The 19,839-nt window shown below is 46.0% G+C and overlaps 2 protein-coding genes across 2 annotated transcripts in view; one reads left to right on the top strand and one right to left on the bottom strand.

Moving 5' to 3' along the window:
• Positions 1-19,839, top strand: part of LOC144606449 (beta-crystallin A1-like) — a 50,236-nt gene that overhangs the window by 8,620 nt on the left and 21,777 nt on the right. Inside the window, exon 2 of the mRNA XM_078422539.1 lies at positions 18,752-18,937. The gene's annotated coding sequence lies outside the window, so the exon portion shown is untranslated. The remainder of the gene's footprint in view (positions 1-18,751; positions 18,938-19,839) is intronic.
• On the bottom strand, positions 7,625-8,704 carry LOC144606215 (gap junction delta-2 protein). The gene has a single exon (XM_078422103.1). It carries the CDS (start codon positions 8,702-8,704, stop codon positions 7,625-7,627), a length of 1,080 nt encoding a protein of 359 aa, XP_078278229.1.

Here is a 19,839-nt window from a genome sequence, read left to right as displayed (position 1 = left end):
TAATCAAGGAAAGGTGCGGCCCACAATGGTCCATTATGGACTGCTTCTAAACTAAATTGAAGATAGACACAGAAAGCTGGAGTAACAGTGGTACAGGCAGCATCTCTGGCGAGAAGGAATGGGTGACATTTCGGGTCATAGAAACATAGAAACATAGAAAATAGGTGCAGGAGTAGGCCATTCGGCCCTTCGAGCCTGCGCCGCCATTCAATATGATCATGGCTGATCATCCAGGTCGAGATCCTTCTTCAGACCAGCTTCTGCAGTTCCTTCCTACACATCTATATACTAAAACTCTCGTTTGTTTGTTTGTTCCTGAACTACAGCCAAGGCAGTACACGATAGCGCGACAATTTTAGGCCCACCTTACTCACCTTTGGTGCCAATGGAAAAAGTTTCATTAAAATTGATGTTATATTTTTAAAGTTATTCACATTTTAAAGTTTAAATCTATCTCCTAGGGAGGGAGGATGAGGGGGTGGAGTGGGGGGGGAGGGGAAGGGGAGGGAGGGGAAGAGGGGGAGGGAGGAGGGAGGGACGGGAGGGGGAGGGGGGAGGAGAGGGTGCTGCACCAATGCAGGAGTGGTTTGGGCCCAACGGGTCCACTTGGTCCAGTCTCAACTAAACTGCATCTTTTTGGTAGGAAAATAACTGCAGATGCTGGTACAAATCGAAGGTTTCACAAAATGCTGGAGTAACTCAGCAGGTCAGGCAGAGAAGGAATGGGTGAGGCAGCATGCCTTCTCTCCAGAGATGCTGCCTCCAGAGATGCTGCTGAGTTACTCCAACATTTTGTGATACCTGCATCTTTTTGGTGGTCAAAGTGAATTCTCTCACTCTCAGGGTCTGTTCATGCTACTGTTTTTGACTTCTGAATAGACGTCTCTTGCAATAAAGAGTTTATCAGTGTGTTTCATCTCTAATTTACGGAACTGCGCTTCCACCAACCTGTGGTATTTGCGTTGGAGGAATGGGAACGAGAATTACAGGTCTGACTGGTGTGGAGCAGGTGATTGCATTATGGCTGAGGCACCATTGCACCTTCAGAAATACCAGCAGCTGCAAAGATCAGTAAAATCTACCCGACCTACATCCTTCAGCTAGTTATGGAGGTATTCAAAGGTGCGAGGTTTGGTATAATACATGGTCAGTACACAGAATCACAGATGCAAGATAGACACAGAGTGCTGGAGTAACACAGCGGGTCAGGCCGCATCTCTGGAGAAAAAGGACTGGCTATTTTTGGGGGGATCTAGACCCTTCTTCAGACTTGAAACATTACGCATCCTTTTTTTCCAGAGATGCTGCCTGACCCGCTGAGTTACTCCAGCACCCTGTGAAACGTCACCTATCCATGTTCTCCACAGATGCTGCCTGACCCCCTGAGTTACTCCAGCACTCTGTGTCCATCTTAATTCTGTGATTCTGTAAACAGGCCATTCATTGTTAGCTGTTTGCTGGGTGAGAACGAGAAGCTGGTGCGACTTGGGTGGGGGGGGTGTTGGAGAGAGAGGAAGTGCAGGGGTTACTTGAAGTTAGAGAAATCAATATTCATACCGCTGGGTTGTAAGCTGCCCAGGCGAAATATGATGATTTTGATGATATCGAAAGATGGATGAGATTAAACTTGTATTTTATCCTTTGAATGTACATCCAAGTCACTTCTGCCACTATCTTTATACCATAAGATGCCCGGGTGTCTATGTACGAGCTCAGCATCTTGATGAGACAGCTTATTGATCGCTATCTCCTAGATGACGTGCAGACGTGAAAATCTCCCTTTAATCTTTCAATGTAAAATAATAAAGGGAATAAAGTTAAGTGCAAGGTAAAGCTAGTAAAGTCCGATCAAAGATAGTCCGAGGATCACCAAAGAGGTAGATAGTAGTTCAGGACTGCTCTCTGGTTGTGGTAGGATGGTTCAGTTGCCTGATAACAGCTGGGAAGAAACTGTCCCTGAATCTGGAGGTATGCGTTTTTACACTTCTGCACCTCTTGCCCGATGGGAGAGGGGAGAAGAGGTCGGAATGCTGTTTTCATGTAAGGTAGCTAACAACATTATATCATTCTTACTGAGGCTAAGACGGAGTGGTCGGGGCAAGCCTGAGATGTCAATGCGTCTTCCTGCCCATGGACAATGAGAGGGACTGCACACACACGCATGCACACACGCACGCACACATGCACACACACACACATGCACGCACACACACACACACACACACGCACGCACACACACACACACACACACACACACACACAGAGGGCAAAGACTCAGCCGCCAGGATAATCCAGAGACCACCAGCACCGCGCCTCTTCAAACACTGAGGCTGCATATCATCATTGGTTTAGTAGCACTTCAGAATGTCTTAAAGTGGTGTGTTGCCTAAAATCAAGTTGCATTTGTTTCCCCTTGTCTTATTTTCCCTTATGTTATGGACACATTAAATTCAGTTTAGTTTAGAGATACAGTTCAGAAAAGGGCCCTTCGGCCCACTGAGACCGTGCTGACCAGTGATCCCCGCACACTAACGCTAAACTACACACACTAGGGACAATTTACAATTTTACCAAAGCCAATTAACCTGCAAACCTGCACGTCTTTGGAGTGTGGGAGGAAACCGGAGAACCCGGAGAAAACCCACGAGGTCACAGGGAGAACGTACAAACTCCATAAAGACAGCACCCGTAGTCTGGATCAAATTCGGGTGTTTGGTGCCATGAGGCAGAACTCTACCTCTGCGCCACCTTGCCCCCCATAATGTTATTAACTTCCTTCCTTACATGGAAAGACCACTCTGCTTTAAAAGGCTACATGTTATAATTGGTTTACTTCATAAAGTCTTAAAGTGTTGTGTTGCTAAAATCAAACTTTTATTTCCCTTCTCTTATTTTCCCTTCTGTTCTAGACATATCGGACACATTAAGTCTGTTATAATATTTTTGTCAGCTATCATCGATCCTTATTATCATTTCTAATAACTTCAAAAGACACAAAGTGCTGGAGTAACTCAGAGGACCAGTCAGCTTCTCTGGGGTGTGTGGATGGCTGACGTGTTAGATCAGCACTCCATGTGCGGCCTCACCAACATCCTGTACAACTGCAACGTATTCAACTTCTGTACTCACTTCCCTGACTGAACCATTGTGCCAAACGCTTCCTTCACTGCCCTCTACCTGTGACGCCACTGACAGGGAAGTGTGCTGCCGTGCATAACCGGATCCAGGAGAGTATGCTATTGTTTACAACGTTACCTGCACTGGGTGGGGCATTAAGCCAATCCCTACAGCATAGTCCACAACATCACACTAGCCTCTGCTGCTCAGCTCCAGTACATCTCCACATTTGTCTATTTTGAGGGGGATGAATATCACTTTCCAACTTAACACCAACTCCAGCAGTACTTTTAGATTAGTTTACTTTAGAGATACAGTCAGAAAGAGGCCATTTGGCCCTTAGAGTCCGCACCGACCAGTAATCACCCCGTACACTAACGCTATCCTACACACTCTAGGGACAATTTATAATTGTACCGAAGCCAATAAACCTACAAATCTGTACGTCTTTGGAACGTGGGAGGAAATCGGAGCACCTAGAGAAAACCCACGCAGGTCACGGGGAGAACGTACAAACTCCGTACAGACAGCACCCGTAGTCAGGATAGAACCCGGGTCTCTGGTGCTGTGAGGCAGCAACTCTACACTACATCTACACCAACTTCAAGGAGGCAGCATTAAAGTGGGGCAGACACAAAGTGCTGGAGTAACTCAGCGGGTCAGGCAGCATCTTTGGAGAGAAGGAATAGGTGACGTTCTTCAGTCTGAAGAAGGGTCTCGACCTGAAAAGTCACCTATTCCTTTTCGCCAGAGATGCTGCCTGACCCACTGAGTTCCTCCAGCACTTTATGTTCCGCTCAAGATTCCAGCATCTGCAGTTCCCCGTGTCTCTGGCGTGAGATAATGTTAGGCTAAATAACTGGGAATCTGTCTCGGCCCAAATGTTCACTTTCAAGTGAATTCACTGTAAGGGGCTGCCTTACAGCGCTTGCAGCGCCGGAGTCCCAGGTTCGATCCCGACTGCGGGCGCTGTCTGTACAGAGTTTGCACATTCTCTCCATGACCTGTGTGGGTTTTCTCCAAGATCTTCGGGTTCCTCCCACACTCCAAAGACGTACAGGTATGTAGGTAAATTGGTTTGGTAAATGTAAAAATTGTCCCTAATGTGTGTAGGATAGTGTTAGTGTGTGGGGATCGCTGGTCGGCGTGGACCCGATGGGCCTGTTTCCTCGCTGTATCTCTAACTAAAGTAAATTAATTTAATGGTTCAACGGGTTTCTTTACTGTCACGTGTACCAGGTACGGTGAAGTAATGTTGTGCATAGGGCTTCGCCATAGACTCATCCAGTCACAGTCATTCAGGCCAGCTGAGCGAGGGTGTTCAGCAAAACGATCGCTCAGTCTATGTTTGGCATCGCCGATGCATTGGAGTCCACATCTGGAACAACGGATGCAGTAGATGTGGTTGGAGGAGGTGCAAGTGAACCTCTGCCTCACCTGAAGGGACTGGACAGAGTCAAGGGAGGAGTCTGAAGAAGAGTCTCGACCCAAAACGTCATCTATTCCTTCGCTCCAGAGATGCTGCCTGTCCCGCTGAGTTACTCCAGCTTTTTGTGTCTATCTTCGGTGGAAACAGGCCCTTCAGCTCAACTTGCCTATGCCAACCAACATGCCCCAGCTACACTTGTCTTACCTGCCTGCTTTTGGCCCATATCCCTCTAAACCTGTCCTCTCCATGTACCTGTCCAACTGTTTCTTAAACATTGGGATCGTCTCAGCCCCAACTACCTCCTCTGAATCTAGAATCTAGAAGTGACGTGCTACGAAACACCATCCTCGAATATTTTCTTCAGCTGTTTTATTCAAGTTCTAGTCCTTGGGGTAAATATCCCCCTAGTGTCTACTAACTTATGTGTTGGAAGAAACTGCAGATTCAGTCTGAAGAAGGGTCTCGACCCGAAATGTCACCCATTCCTTCTCTCCAGAGATGTTGCCTGTCCCGCTGAGTTGCTCCAGCATTTTATTGTCTTCTAATTAAGTTTAGTTAGATACAGCACAGAAACATAAATGTCTAATTACTTATTGATATCATTACTGCCATTCATATCATATGTGAGTTTTTTGCATCCTTTAGTTTAGTTTAGTTTAGAGATACAGCGCGGAAACAGGCCCTTCGGCCCACCGAGTCCGCACTGACCAGCGATCCCCACACACTAACACTATCCCACACACACTAGGGACAATTTACAACTATACCGAACCAATTAACCTACAAACCTGTACGTCTTTGGATTGTGGGAGGAAACCGAAGATCCCGGAGAAAATGCAGGTCACGGGGAGAACGTACATACTCCGTACAGACAGCACCCACAGTCAGGATGGAACCCGGGTCTCTGGCGCTGTGAGGCAGCAACTCTACCGCTGCGCCACCGTGCCGCCCTTTGTAAAGCATTCAATTAAAGCATCTAATCAGTCCAATTGGCAATTTGTTTATTAAACCAAATTGTAGAGACCAAGTTAAAATCCAGCACGACAAATTGTGATTCATGTTACAGAATAACGTGGGATAGGGAAGAAATCCAAAAGTATTTTAATGGTGAGGTGAACGAATACATTTTTGAATGAAAATTAAAAGTCAAAAACACTCTTTTCTGAGGCAGCATCTGAAATATTGTTCTAATCAAAAATCTTTGACTTAAAAATTAACTGATCCCCTCTCCCTACACATGTTGTGTGAGCCATGCCAACATCTCTTACTCCTCCATCCGCCAATCGCCCCTTCTTGAGAATAAAGGGTTGGCCATTTAGGGCCGAGATGAGGAAAAACCTTTTTCACCCAGAGAGTTGTGAATCTGTGGGATTCTCTGCCACAGAAGGCAGTGGAGGCCGACTCACTGGATGTTTTCAAGAGAGAGTTAGATTTAGCTCACAGGGCTAACGGAATCAAGGGATATGGGGAGAAAGCAGGAACGGGGTACTGATTCTGGATGATCAGCCATGATCATATTGAATGACGGTGCTGGCTCAAAGGGCCGAATGGCCTACTCCTGCACCCATTTTCTATGTTTCCCCTCACCTGTATCCACCTAGAAGGGTCTGGACCCGAAACGTCACCTATCTACCTCATTGGTGATCCTTGGACTATCCTTGATGGGACTTTGCTGGCTTTACCTTGCACTAAACGTTATTCCCTTTCCATGTATCCATACACTGTAAATGGATCGATTGTAATCATGTATTGTCTTTCCGCTGACTGGATAGCACGCAACAAAAGCTTTTCACTGTGACACGTGACACTAAACTAAACTAAACAAATTCCTTTTTTATAGAGATGCTGCCTGACCCACAGAGTTCCTCCAGCACTTTGTGTTTTACCTCAAGATTCCAGCACCTGCAGTTCCTTGTATCACTGGCATATTTTTGTCTAATTTCAGATTTCCACCACTTATAGTCATATCGTGATATAGCGTGAAAACAGGCCCTTCAGCCCAACTTGCCCACACCGGCCAACATGCCCCAGCTACACTAGTCCCACTTGCCTGCGTTTGGTCCATATCCCTCCAAACCCGTCCTATCAATGTACCTGTCCAAATGCTTCTTAAACTTGCTGTAATTTGGTTTTTTGAATTCTCAAATGTTAGTGATTTCATTGGATAATACTTCAAAAAAATTTGTGGTGAACTTTCCCGATTAGTGAGGTGGTTTTTAGACTTCAATTGCCATGCTGGATATTTAGACTTTGGAGATACAGCGTGGAAACAGGCCCTTCGGCCCACCGAGTCCACGCCAACCAGCGATCACCCCGTATACTAGCACTATCCTACACACCATTTACAATTTTACCAAAGCCAATTAACCTACAAACCTGCATGTCTTTGGAGTGTGGGAGGAAACCGGAGCACCCGGAGAAAACCCACACAAGTCACGGGGAGAACGTACAGACTCCGTACAGACAGCACCCGTAGTTAGTATCGAACCCGGGTCTCTGGCGCTGTGAGGCAGCAACTCTACCGCTGCGCCACCGTGACGATTATTTTCTAGGGATGTGGGAATCTATCATGAAACGAGAACTTCATTATTTTTTTCCCAGAAGGTCATTCTATCAATTAATTTCTTGAATTCCTTATGCAATTTGACTAAAAAGGCGTATGTGAAGGAAGGAACTGCAGATGCTGGCTTACACCGAAGATGGACACAAAATGCTGGAGTAACTCAGGCGGCATCTCTGGAGAGAAGGAATGGGTGACGTTTCAGTCTGAAGAAGGGTCCGGACCCGAAACGTCACCTATCCATGTTCTCCACAGATGCTGCCTGACCTGCTGAGTTACTCCAGCACTCTGTGAAACGTCACCTATCCATGTTCTCCACAGATGCTGCCTGACCCGCTGAGTTTCTCCAGCACTCTATGAAACGTCACCTATCCATGTTCTCCACAGATGCTGCCTGACCCGCTGAGTTACTCCAGCACTCTGTGTCCTTTGGTTTTCACATGACTTTTTAAGTTGTTATACTTTCACCAAACGTTTTGTGCTTGCATTGAACGTGAAGAAGTGTAATCTGTTGCGTTTTAAAGCCAGACTTTCTTGCTTTTTGCAGATCTGTTTAGGTTTGCACGCTGCAACTTTATATGTTCCTTCCCGTCAAAACTTCTTCTAGTTTTCTCTAAAGATTCGGATTCCATTGAGATGGCGGTCTGCTGGGGAAGGTACACAGGCCGGTGCTGCAGTAATTCCGCGGATGACTTCAACATCAAGTTGTCATAGAACGATTTCTTCAGCGCTAAGAGCAGAGGGTTTTGTCGCGAACGTTGGACCCGTGCTCTCCTTTGTCTCTTCTTACAGCAAGGTGAACAGGTTGTGCACAAGATGCGGGCAATGTAGACCCAGCCCAAGTAGTGCAGCTCAACGATATTCAGCAGAAAGCAGGCCAGACTCACGCAGAACATAAAGTTTAAGAAAATAGTCTTTTCTGTTGCCCTTGATACGAAACAGTCCGTTTGTGTCGGACAAGGGTAGGTCCAACACACGAACAAACAGGGCACATTGAATCCATATAAATAGTACTGCCCGAACAAGAAGATTATCTCCATAACAGCTCTCAGCATGACGTGGATGATGTAGACGGATAAAACCTTGTTTGAAAGGTAGATGGGGTCACCACCTGTACTACTCTTCATGCCTTCCATTTCATATTCCACGTATCTTACGTCGAATCCCGCTTCCCCAGAGCTGACAGCTTCTGAGCTTTGAGCCAGGATTTCCCCCTCTGGGAGGGTCCCAGCAGACGCGGGGTTACCTGGCGGTTCCAGCTGGTGCCCCCTGTTCATTTCGTAGCGTTCATCCTTGGCTATTTTGTGGAGGAGGTAGACGACGTAGAAGATGGAGGGGGTGGAAACCAGCACGATCTGGAACACCCAGAACCTGAGGTGAGAGATGGGGGCGAAGGTGTTGTAGCAAACGTTGTTGCAGCCCGGCTGCCTCGTGTTACAGGTGAACTTGGACTGCTCATCACTGTAGACCGCATCACCCACCAGCGTCACCAGCAGAATGCGGAATATCAACAACACTGTCAACCAGATCTTCCCAATCACTGTGGAATGGTTCTGTACTTCTGTCAGCAGTCGGCCTAGTAGGGACCAATCACCCATTATTTATCTGTGGCAAAAGAAAGCAAATCATAAGGACACAAGACATTTTAGTTTAGTTTAGTTTAGTTAAGTTAAGTTAAGTTTGGTTTAGTTTAGTTTAGTTTAGTTTAGTTTAGTTAAGTTTAGTTTAGTTTAGTTTAGCTTAGCTTAGTGTAGTTTAGAGATACAGCATGGAAACAGGCCCTTCGGCCCACCGAGTCCACACCGACCAGCGGTCATCCCGTACACTAACACTATATAACACACACCAGGGACAATTTACAATTTACCGAAGACAATTAACCTACAAACCTGCACGTCTTTGGGAGGAAACACACAGAGCACCCGGAGAAAACCCACGCAGGTCAAGGGGAGAACGTGCAAACTCCGTACAGACAGTACCCATAGTCAGGATTGAACCCGGGTCTCTGGCGCTATGAGGCAGCAAGTCTACCGCTGCGCCACCGCGTCACCCACATAGGAGCAGAATTAGGCCATTCAGCCCATGGAATTGTGAGGAGAATCTTCTCCACAGCCAACAATAGACCATTGTGGGCTCCAGCTAACCTTTATCATCTGGCTGGCTTTGATTTGTTCTTTTCATGCCTTTCATTAATTTGTTCTTAATATATTTTTGTGTCTTATAGTTTTCCTCTCCCTTAACTCTCAGTCTGAAGAAAGGTCTCAACCCAAAACATCACCTATTCCTTTATTCTCCAGGGATGCAGCCTGACCCGCTGAGTTACTCCAACACTCTGTGAAACGTCACCTATCCATGTTCTCCAGAGATGCTGCCTGACCCACTGAGTTACTCCAGCACTCTGTGAAACGTCACCTATCCATATTCTCCAGAGATGCTGCCTGACCCGCTGATTTTACTCCAGCACTCTGTGAAACGTCACCTATCCATGTTCTCCAGAGATGCTGCCTGACCCACTGAGTTACTCCAGCACTCTGTGAAACGTCACCTATGTATGTGTCTAATACTGTCCCTAATATGTCCACAACATAAGTGTGTATGGCTCGATTGTTGTATCATTCCAGATTCAGGGACAGTTTCTTCCCGGCTGATATCAGGCAACTGAATCATCCTATCAACAACTAGAGAGCGGTCCTGAACTACTATCTACCTCATTGGTGACCCTCAGACTATCTTTGATCAGGCTTTACTGGCTCTACCTTGCACTAAACGTGATTCCCTTATCATGTAAATGTAAACGGCAAGATTGTAATCATGTATAATGTTTGTGCTGACTGGTTAGCACGCAACAAAAGCTTTTCACTGTACCTCGGTACACGACAATAAACTGAACTGAACTAACTCAGCGAATCAACTCAAACTCAAACGCAAAAATAAAGGAAACTCAAATATAAAGGAAACTCAAATATAAAGGAAACTAAGAATGGGAAAAAACTGCTTGATTTTAGGCAGAGCATCACTTTGAAACTTTCTGAAGTCCTGCATAACCAATTACAACATGCAGCCTTTTAAAGTTAGTTTAGTTTAATTTAGTTTAGAGATACAGCGCGGAAACAGGCCCTTCGGCCCACTGAGTCTGCGCCGACCAGTGATCCTTGCACATTAACACTATCCTACACACACGAGGGACAATTTACATTTTTATTCCAGGCCAATTAACCTACAAACCTGCACGTATTTGGAGTGTGGGAGGAAACCGAAGATCTCGGAGAAAACCCACGCAGGTCACGGGGACAACGTACAAACTCCGTACAGACAGCACCCGTAGTCAGGATCGAACCAGGGTCTATGGTGCTGTGAGGCAGCAGCTCTTCCCGCTGCGCCACCGTGCCACCTTAGAGTAGTCTTTTCACGTAAGGGAGCCAGCAACAGCATCTCCAGGAAACAAACATTACAGAAATACTTCAATGAAAATATTTGCAACTTTTCAGTTTGTTTTGCTATATATGGAAACATAGAAACATAGAAAATAGGTGCAGGAGGAGGCCATTCGCCCTTCGAGCCAGCACTGCCATTCAATATGACCATGGCTGATCATCCTAAATCAGTACCCCGTTCCTGCTTTCTCCCCGTATCCCTTGATTCCGTTAGCCCTGAGAGCTAAATCTAACTCTCTCTTGAAAACATTGATATATATATATATAAAGGGTACAGCAGAATTTACTCACCCGGATGAGAATTATACTTGGGTCTGACTCGTCCAGTTTTCTAGCAAGAAGTTAAAAATCGTGAAGTCGGATTGTTGTAGATTAAAACTGGAAATACAGCTGAGCCAAGAGCTCTATGGAGTTTTGGGTGACTGCACTGAGCTGGTAACTCACAGGTCAAACTGAAACTGTCTCATAAACTGTTACCGTATTGTACACGACAAAAAAAGTGTTTACACCTAATCCATGGCGAATTGTACAACTTCTTTGTAAACCATTCACAGCTGAAAACAAAGAATGTTCTAGAAATTATTTAAAGCACCAACCTTGCCCTCTGGATTTCTACAAAACATTGTACCGATTCCACTCATCAATTTAAATAATTTTAGTGTTTCACTTATGAAAGCATTCAATGAATATACAAATAAATAGATTTGCAACACATTAGTTTAGTTTAGTTTAGTTTAGAGATACAGTGCAGAAACAGGTCCTTCGGCCCACTGAGTCCACACCGACCAGCGATCCCCGCACATTAACACTATCCTACACACACTAGGGACAATTATTTTACACTTATACATTTATACCAAGTTAATTAACCTACAAACCCACACTAGTGACAATTATTTTACATTTATACATTTATACCAAGTTAATTAACCTACAAACCTGAACGTCTTTGGAGTGTGGGAGGAAACCGAAAATCTCGGAGAAAACCCACGCAGGTCACGGGGAGAACGTACAAACTCCGTACAGACAGCGCCCGTAGTCAGGATTGAACCCGGGTCTCTGACGCCGTGAGGCAGCAGCTCTACCCGCTGCGCCACCGTGCCTGCTACACATTGCAGTGTAGACCAGAACAAGAGACAGATTGACGAGCCCAATAAAGAATATGCTGCCTATATTTCTAGCTCAGTGATTAATAGTTATGTGAAATTATTATTTTCACCCCCATTTTTGCAGTGTTTTTACTAAACTCCCATCCTGTCTCTGGTCTGGTTGTATATCACATTCTCATTCCGTTTTTTTAAACTGAGAAAATAATAGTCCATAGAGACATAGAGTCATACATCATGGAAACAGGCCCTTCGGTCCAACTTGCCCAATCTACACTCCCCCCTCTCCTCCCCCCCCCCCCCCCCCCCCACACACTACCTTCAGTCTGGAGAAGGGTCCCGACCTGAAATATCATCCATCCTTTTGCTCCAGAGTTGCTGCCTCAGAATCTGTCCTATCCATGTACCTGTCTAAATGCTTCGTTGCGTTGTGATAGTCCCTGCCTCAACTACCTCCTCTGGCGGCTCGTTCCATGCACCCACCATCCTCTGTGTGAAAATGTTACCCCTCAGGTTTCCATTAAATCTTTCCCAGTCCCTTCCTAGTTGTCTCATAAATTTTTATATTCAAAATATTTAGCTTTACTTCCATAGAATATTATATTTATTGTTCACAAGGTCGAGAGCCTTCTTCAGACTCGACCCGAAACGTCACCCATTCCTTCTCTCCAGAGATGCTGCCCGTCCCGCTGAGTTACTCCAGCATTTTGTGTCTGTCTTGGGTTTAAACCAGCATCTGCAGTTCCTTCCTATATAAAATATATATGTTTATTTGTATGTGTACTGTATATACACAGACATACATATATATATATATATATATTGGAAGAAAATAACTGCAGATGCTGGTACAAATCGAAGGTATTTATTCACAAAATGCTGGAGTAACTCAGCAGGTCAGGCAGCATCTCAGGAGAGATCAGCCATGATCGCATTGAATGGCGGTGCTGGCTCGAAGGGCTGAATGGCCTACTCCTGCACCTATTGTCTATTGTCTATTGTCTATTGAGAAGGAATGGGCGACGTTTCGGGTCGAGACCCTTCTTCAGACTGATGAAGACGTATGTATATTTGTGCGTGCGTGTGTATGTATTAATATGTGAGTATGTGTATATATATAATCACACTGAACCTTGTTTTCTGGTTTTTATATTGTTTACACTATGTTTACATATTGTGTTGAGCTGCAGCAAGTAAGAATTTCATTGTTCTATCTGGGACACACGACAATAAAACACTCTTGACTCGTATACAGTAAAGTATGATAGACACAAAAAGCTGGAGTAACTCAGCAGGTCAGACAGCATCTCTGGAGAAAAGGAATAGGTTTCTTTAGACCAAATGTCACCCATTCCTTCTTTCCAGAGATGCTGCCTGTCCAGCTGAGTTACTCCACCATCTTCTGACTATCGTTGACAATAAAACACTCTTGACTCTTGGTTTATGTCGTTTACAGGAACCACAGCCAGATGTAATGAACAACAGCAGTGGCTAATGCAGACAAACAATGTCATCATTATTTTTTTTCAGTTTTGTGCTGGAACCGTGACCATTCTGTGCTGTGCGGCTGAAATATGTGCAGACAATCTGCCTGTGCGAGTTTTAATTGTCTACCTCACTAGTGCTCTGAAAGACGGGATTACACACTGCAGTTAGAATGCTTTCAATTGCCCACTTCCATTATTAAGGGATGCTGCGAAATATCCATGATCCAACTTGGCACTGATGTTATGTTCTTTATTTAACTAATTTGATGGCTTGAATATATGTTTATGTTTAGAGATACAGCGTGGAAACAGGCCCTTCAGCCCACAGAGTCCACGCCGACCAGCGGTCACACACGAGTTCCACGTTATCCCACTTCCTCATCCACTCCCTCGACACACCAGGGGGCAATTTACGGAGAAAACCCACGCAGCTCACGGGGAGAACGTGCAAAACTCCGGTCAGACAGCACACGGGGTCCCGGGCAGCACGGTGGCGCAGCGGGTAGAGCTGCTGCCTCACAGCGTCAGAGACCTGGGTTTGATCATGACTATGGGTGCTGTCTGTACGGAGTTTGTACGTTCTCCCTGTGACAGTGTGGGTTTTCTCTGGGTGCTCCGGTTTCCTCCCACACTCCAAAGACGCACAGGTTTGTAGGTTAATTGGCTTCGGTAAATTGGTAACTTGTCCCTAATGTGTAAGAGTGTTAGTGTATGTGGTGATCGCTGATTGGCATGGACTTGGTGGGCTGAAGGGCCTGTACTCACAACATATCTTAGAAGTCTAAAGTAAAGTCTAAAGTCAGGATCAAATCTGGATCTCTGGCGCTGTTTGCCAACAGCTCTACCCTCTGCACCACCATGCCAGCGCTATCAGTGAATAACATACAACGCCAAATACATGTTGCATTTTACCTAATTACCAAATCTGTCATTATTTGATAATAAGAACTGTTTTTCTGTTTTCCTGACCGCGTGGGTTTTCTCCGAGATCTCCGGTTTCCTCCCACACTCCAAAGACGTGCAGGTTTGTTGGCTTGGTGTAAATGTAAATTGTCCCTCGTGTGTGTGGGATAGTGTTAGAGTGCGGGGATCGCTGGTCGGCACGGACTCGGTGGGCCGAAGGGCCTGTTTCCGCGCTGTATCTCTAAACTACACTGAACTAAACTAAACCTATCCTCTCCATGTACCTGTCTAAGTGTTTCTTTAAGGTTGCAACAGTATGCGGGAGACATCTTTGCCAAGTTTCACACTTTATTGGTCAAAGCACAAAATTGCTATTTTTTTATTTTAGATTCTGGAAACTTGTTATTTTCTAATTGATTTATTAAACACTTAATTAGTTTGAATGAGGATAAGTGGCTGAGCTAGAAAACCCAGGAGTATGTTTCAATTCTGCATTAAATTAGGTTACTGAAGTTAGGCCAGCCGCTGCCATGTTGCGGATAGTAGTAATGCTGTGAATGTGGCAGAAACACCAGTTTCACTTTAGTTTATTGTCACGTGTACCGAAGTACAGTGAAAAGCTTTTGTTGCGTGCTGACCAGTCAGCAGAAAGACAACACATGATTACAATCGAGCCGTCCATAGTGTACAGGTACATGATAAAGGGGAAAGCATTTAGTGCAAGGTCAAGCCAACACTGACTCATTCTCCAGTTGCAGACAGTGGAGGAAGGAACTGCAGATGCTGGTTTACACCAAGGATAGACACAAAGTGCTGGAGTAACTTAGCGGAGCAGGCAGAATCTCTGCAGAGAAGGAATGGGTGACGTTTCGGCTCGAGACCCTTCTTCAGACTGAGAGTCTGGGGGGAGGGCCAATTAACCTACAAACCCACACGTCTTTGGAGTGTGGGAGGAAACCGGAGCACCCGGAGGAAACCCACCCGGTCACAGGAACAACGTAGAAACTTCGCACACAGACTGCACCCGAGGTTAGGATTGAACCAGGGTCTCTGGCGCTGTGAGGCAGCAGCTCTACCCGCTGCACCTCCGTGATGTTCCTGCCGACCTATCCATGAATTGGAGTGATTTCTGTTTTGGGTCACGACCCGAAACGTCACCCATTTCTTCTGGCCAGAGATGCTGCCTGTCCTGCTGAGTTACTCCAGGATTTTGTGTCTATCTTTGGTGACTTCAGTTCATGTCTTTTGCCTGAATTTGTTCCTTATCCCTCTAAAGATCTGAAGAACGGTGCCGACCCAAATCGTCACCTATCCATGTTTTGCATCTTACACCTTACATCGTACTTAAATAGCTTGCAATGGATTCTCACCAAAGCTATTATGCAGAAACATAGTTCCACCCTGCTTCAAAGCATTACGTATCTTTAACACGGGAAAGAAATTCATCTCTAGTCCTGGGCATGAAACTAACCAGTCTCCACTTGTACTCATTTCCTGCACATTCAATTCCAATGAACCCATAGAGTCATAGAGTGAAACAGTGTGGAAAAAGGCCCTTCGGCCCAACTTGCCCACACTGGCCTACATGTCCCAGCTACACTAATCATAGAGTCATAGAGTGAAACAGTGTGGAAAAAGGCCCTTCGGCCCAACTTGCCCACACGGGCCTACATGTCCCAGCTACACTAATGATTGAGTGATACAGTGTGGAAACAGGCCCTTTGGCCCACCTTGCCCACACCGGCCAACATGCCCCAGCTACACTAGTCATAGAGTCATAGAGTGCTACAGTGTGGAAACAGGCCCTTCAGCCCAACTTGCCTACACCAGCCAACGTGTCCCAGCTATACTAGTCCCACCTGCCTACGTTTCGTCCATATCTCTCCAAACCTGTCCCATCCATGTACCTGTCTAACTGTTTCTTAAACATTGGGATAGTCCCTGCCTCAACTACCTCCTCTGGCAGCTTGTTCCATACACCCACCACCCTTTGTGAGAAAAAGTTACCCCTCAGGTTCCTATTAAATCTTTTCCCCTTCACCCTAAACCTATGTCCTCTAGTCCTCTTGTACTCTGGGCCAGAGACTCTGTGCATCTACCCGATCTAGTCCTCTCGTGAATTTATACATTAGGAATGAATGTGCAGTTGCTACACAACAACTCCTCATAACTCTGTGCAAGTTTAACACAGGACTATTGCTGAATACCTTCCTCATGCGATTTATATACTTTTGAAGCAACATTGGTTGTAAGAACGTTCTTTTGTCCCTTTGGGTAAGAAAAGTAGGGCGGCACGGTAGCGCAGCGGTAGAGTTGCTGCTTTACAGCGAATGCAGCGCCGGAGACTCAGGTTCGATCCTGACTACGGGTGCTGCACTGTAAGGAGTTTGTACGTTCTCCCCGTGACCTGCGTGGGTTTTCTCCGAGATCTTCGGTTTCCTCCCACACTCCAAAGACGTACAGGTATGTAGGTTAATTGGCTGGGTTAATGTAAAAATTGTCCGTAGTGGGTGTAGGATAGTGTTAATGTACGGGGATTGCTGGGTGGCACGGACTTGGTGGGCCGAAAAGGCCTGTTTCCGGCTGTATATATATATGAAAGATGTTTAAAGAAAGCTATAATTTCACTGTTTTACACCTGTATTTACATTTGTGCAGATAAGACATTACACTGCAAATCACATGTTCACTACTTTTCACTGTACCTCGGTATACGTGACAATAAACTCATCTCAACTCAACGCAGTTAGTTTCGTTTTAGAGATACAGCGTGGAAACAGGCCCTTCGGCCCATCGAGTCCACACCGACCATTGGTCACCCGTTCACACTAGTTTTACGTTATCCTACTTTCTCATCCACTCCCTACACACTGGGGGCAATTCATAGAGGGCCGATTAACCCACAGACCTGCCACATGTTTGGGTCGTGGGAGGAAACCGGAGCACCTGGAGAAAACCCACGCAGTCACAGGGAGAAGGTGCAAACTCCACACAGACAGCAGCCGTGGTCAGGATGGAGCCCGGGTCCCGTGCGCTGTGAGGTAGCGGGTCTATCCTGCCACACTATTCATGGTTTTAGGAACCTAATTTCACAAGGATTGTGAATTCTCGTCGTTTACTCAGAGGATATTCATAAAATCCAGCTGCCTATTTGAGGCTACACCATGTCCTGCGTATGTCAAGCATGTGGGATGCATAAAACATGCTGACTTTCTCTGGACCAGCAGAGGTTGAGGAGAGACCTGACAGAAGCATTCAGAATTATGGCAGGCATAGAAAGGGTAGACAGTCTGAACCTTTTTCCCCAGGGTGGAAATGTGTCAAAGACTAGAGGGCATGGTTTAGTTTAGTTTAGTTTAGAGATACAGCACAGAAACAGACGGGCGGCACGGTAGCGCAGCGGTAGAGTTGCTGCTTTACAGCGAATGCAGCGCCGGAGACTCAGGTTCGATCCTGACTACGGGTGCTGCACTGTAAGGAGTTTGTGACCTGCGTGGGTTTTCTCCGAGATCTTCGGTTTCCTCCCACACTCCAAAGACGTACAGGTATGTAGGTTAATTGACTGGGTAAATGTAAAAATTGTCCCTAGTGTGTGTAGGATAGTGTTAATAGTGTTAGTGTGCGGGGATCGCTGGGCGGCGCGGACTTGGTGGGCCGAAAAGGCCTGTTTCCGCGCTGTATATATGAAAAAATGAAATAAAGACCCTGCGGCCTACCAGGCCTGTACTGAACCAGAGATCCCCGCACACTAACACACACATTGCACATCGGGGGCAATTTTACATTTATACCAAGCCAATTAACCTACAAACCTGCACGTCTTTGGAGTGTGGGAGGAAACCAAAGTTCTTAGTGAAAACTCACGCAGGTCACGAGGAGAAAGTACAATCTCTGTACCGACAGCACCTGTAGTCAGGATCGAACCTGGGTCTCTGACGCTGTGAGGCAGTAGCTCTAAAGTCATAGAGTCATAGAGTGATACAGCGTGGAAACATGTCCTTCCCCCCAACCTGCCCCACCTACACCAATCCCACTTGCCTGTGTTAGGCCCACATCCCTCCAAACCTGTCCTATCCATGTACCTGTCTAACTGTTTCTTAAACGATGGGATAGTCCCAGCCTCAACTACCTCCTCTGGCAGCTTGTTCCATACACCTACCACCCTCTGTGTGAAAAAGTTACCCTTCAGATTCCTATTAAATCTTTCCCTCTTCACCTTGAACCTATGTCCTCTGGCCCTCGATTCCCCTACTCTGGGCAAGAGACTCTGTGCATCTACCCGATCTATTCCTCTCATGATTTTATACACCTCTATAAGATCTAACGCTGCACTGCTTTAATGTGAGAGGGGCAAAGTTTAAAGGAAATGTACCGGCCACAAAGGGTGGTAAGTGGCAGGGGTGGTGGTGGAGGCAGATGTAACAGATGGGCACATGTATGTGCAGGGCTTGGAGGGATATGGATCACATGCAGGCAGATGAGATCAGTTTAACCTGGGCGTCATGGTCAGCAAGGACATTGTGGGCCGAAGGGCCTGTTCCTGTGCTACACTGTTCTATTTTTCATATACTATGACCAGATTCTATCCGATTGAATGGTATTAATAATTAGTAATATTAGTTAAGAAACGTTCTGATTTGGTGTATCAATACGCTGTGTTTTGGATCTGCACGTTCTTAATGTGTTCTTTAAATTCCTACTTCTATTGTTCCCAGGTGCTTCCATATTGGTGTTGAGCAGCACGGTGGCACAGTGGTAAAGCTAACGCCTCACAGCGCCGGAGACCCGGGTTCGATCCTGAACATGGGCGCTGTCTGTACAGAGTTTGTACGTTCTCCCCGTGACCTGCGTGCGTTTTCACCAAGATCTTCGGTTTCCTCCCACACTCCCAAGACGTGCAGGTCTGTAAGTTGATTGGCTTGGTGCAAATGTCAATTTGTCCTCAGTGTACGGGGATCGCTGGTCGGTGCGGACTCGGTGGGCCAAAGGGCCTAATTCTGCTCCTATCACTGATGACATTATGACCTTATTATATTATAAGCAAGTGTGCATCGGTGGAAAAGTGCTCACACCCAGAATTTGCAAATCAATACATTTTTAGTTAATTGTGTTGGCGTGTTAGTTCCAGTCACTCCGTGAGTCACAGATAGTTAACTGTGGTTAACTGCTCGCACTCTCCGGGCTCACGCACTCCCTGCGTGTTGTGCACTAACAATAACAGACCTTGGGCGGAGGGTTGAAGAAGGTACGGTTTTATTATCTCCGTTTCAACAGCAGAGATCCCTTTTTATTGGCAAAATCGAAATGACACGGGTCACAAATATGGAAAATGATGTAGTTGAGAAGTAGACAAGACCTGGATGTTGTGGTTGGCATGGGTTATCTGCCAAAGATGCCCGTATCCCTGAGTAAGACATCGCGATGGTCCACTCTCACCGCCTGAGGGATTCCCGCCACCGTATTCCCAAAATCAAAATCAGGGCCACACAAAAAATAAATCATTCATGATGCGCTCAGAAGACAGAGAGCTTGAGAAGCTGAAACTGCTTTAAAACTAGAAGGTCATTTCTTTAATGCTTCCAGGATGATTAAGGTTGTTGCGTATGAAGGAACTGCAGATGCTGGCTTACACTGAAGATAGACACAAAACGCTGGAGTAACTCAGCGGGTCAGGCAGCATCTCTGGAGAGAAGGAATGGGTGACGTTTCGGATCGAGACCCTTCTTCAGACTGAGAGTCAGGGGAAAGGTCTCGACCCGTAACGTCATCCATTCCTTCTCTCCAGAGATGCTGCCTGTCCCAC

Source organism: Rhinoraja longicauda, chromosome 26 (genome assembly GCF_053455715.1).
Source record: "Rhinoraja longicauda isolate Sanriku21f chromosome 26, sRhiLon1.1, whole genome shotgun sequence".
Lineage (NCBI taxonomy): Eukaryota > Metazoa > Chordata > Chondrichthyes > Rajiformes > Arhynchobatidae > Rhinoraja > Rhinoraja longicauda.
The sequence above is the reverse complement of the archived record's forward strand: the minus strand, read 5'-3'. Positions and strand labels throughout refer to the sequence as shown.

Coding starts and splice junctions, on each gene's coding strand:
- LOC144606215 (XM_078422103.1), bottom strand. CDS start 8,704: ATGGGTGATTGGTCCCTACTAGGCCGACTGCTGACAGAAGTACAGAAC.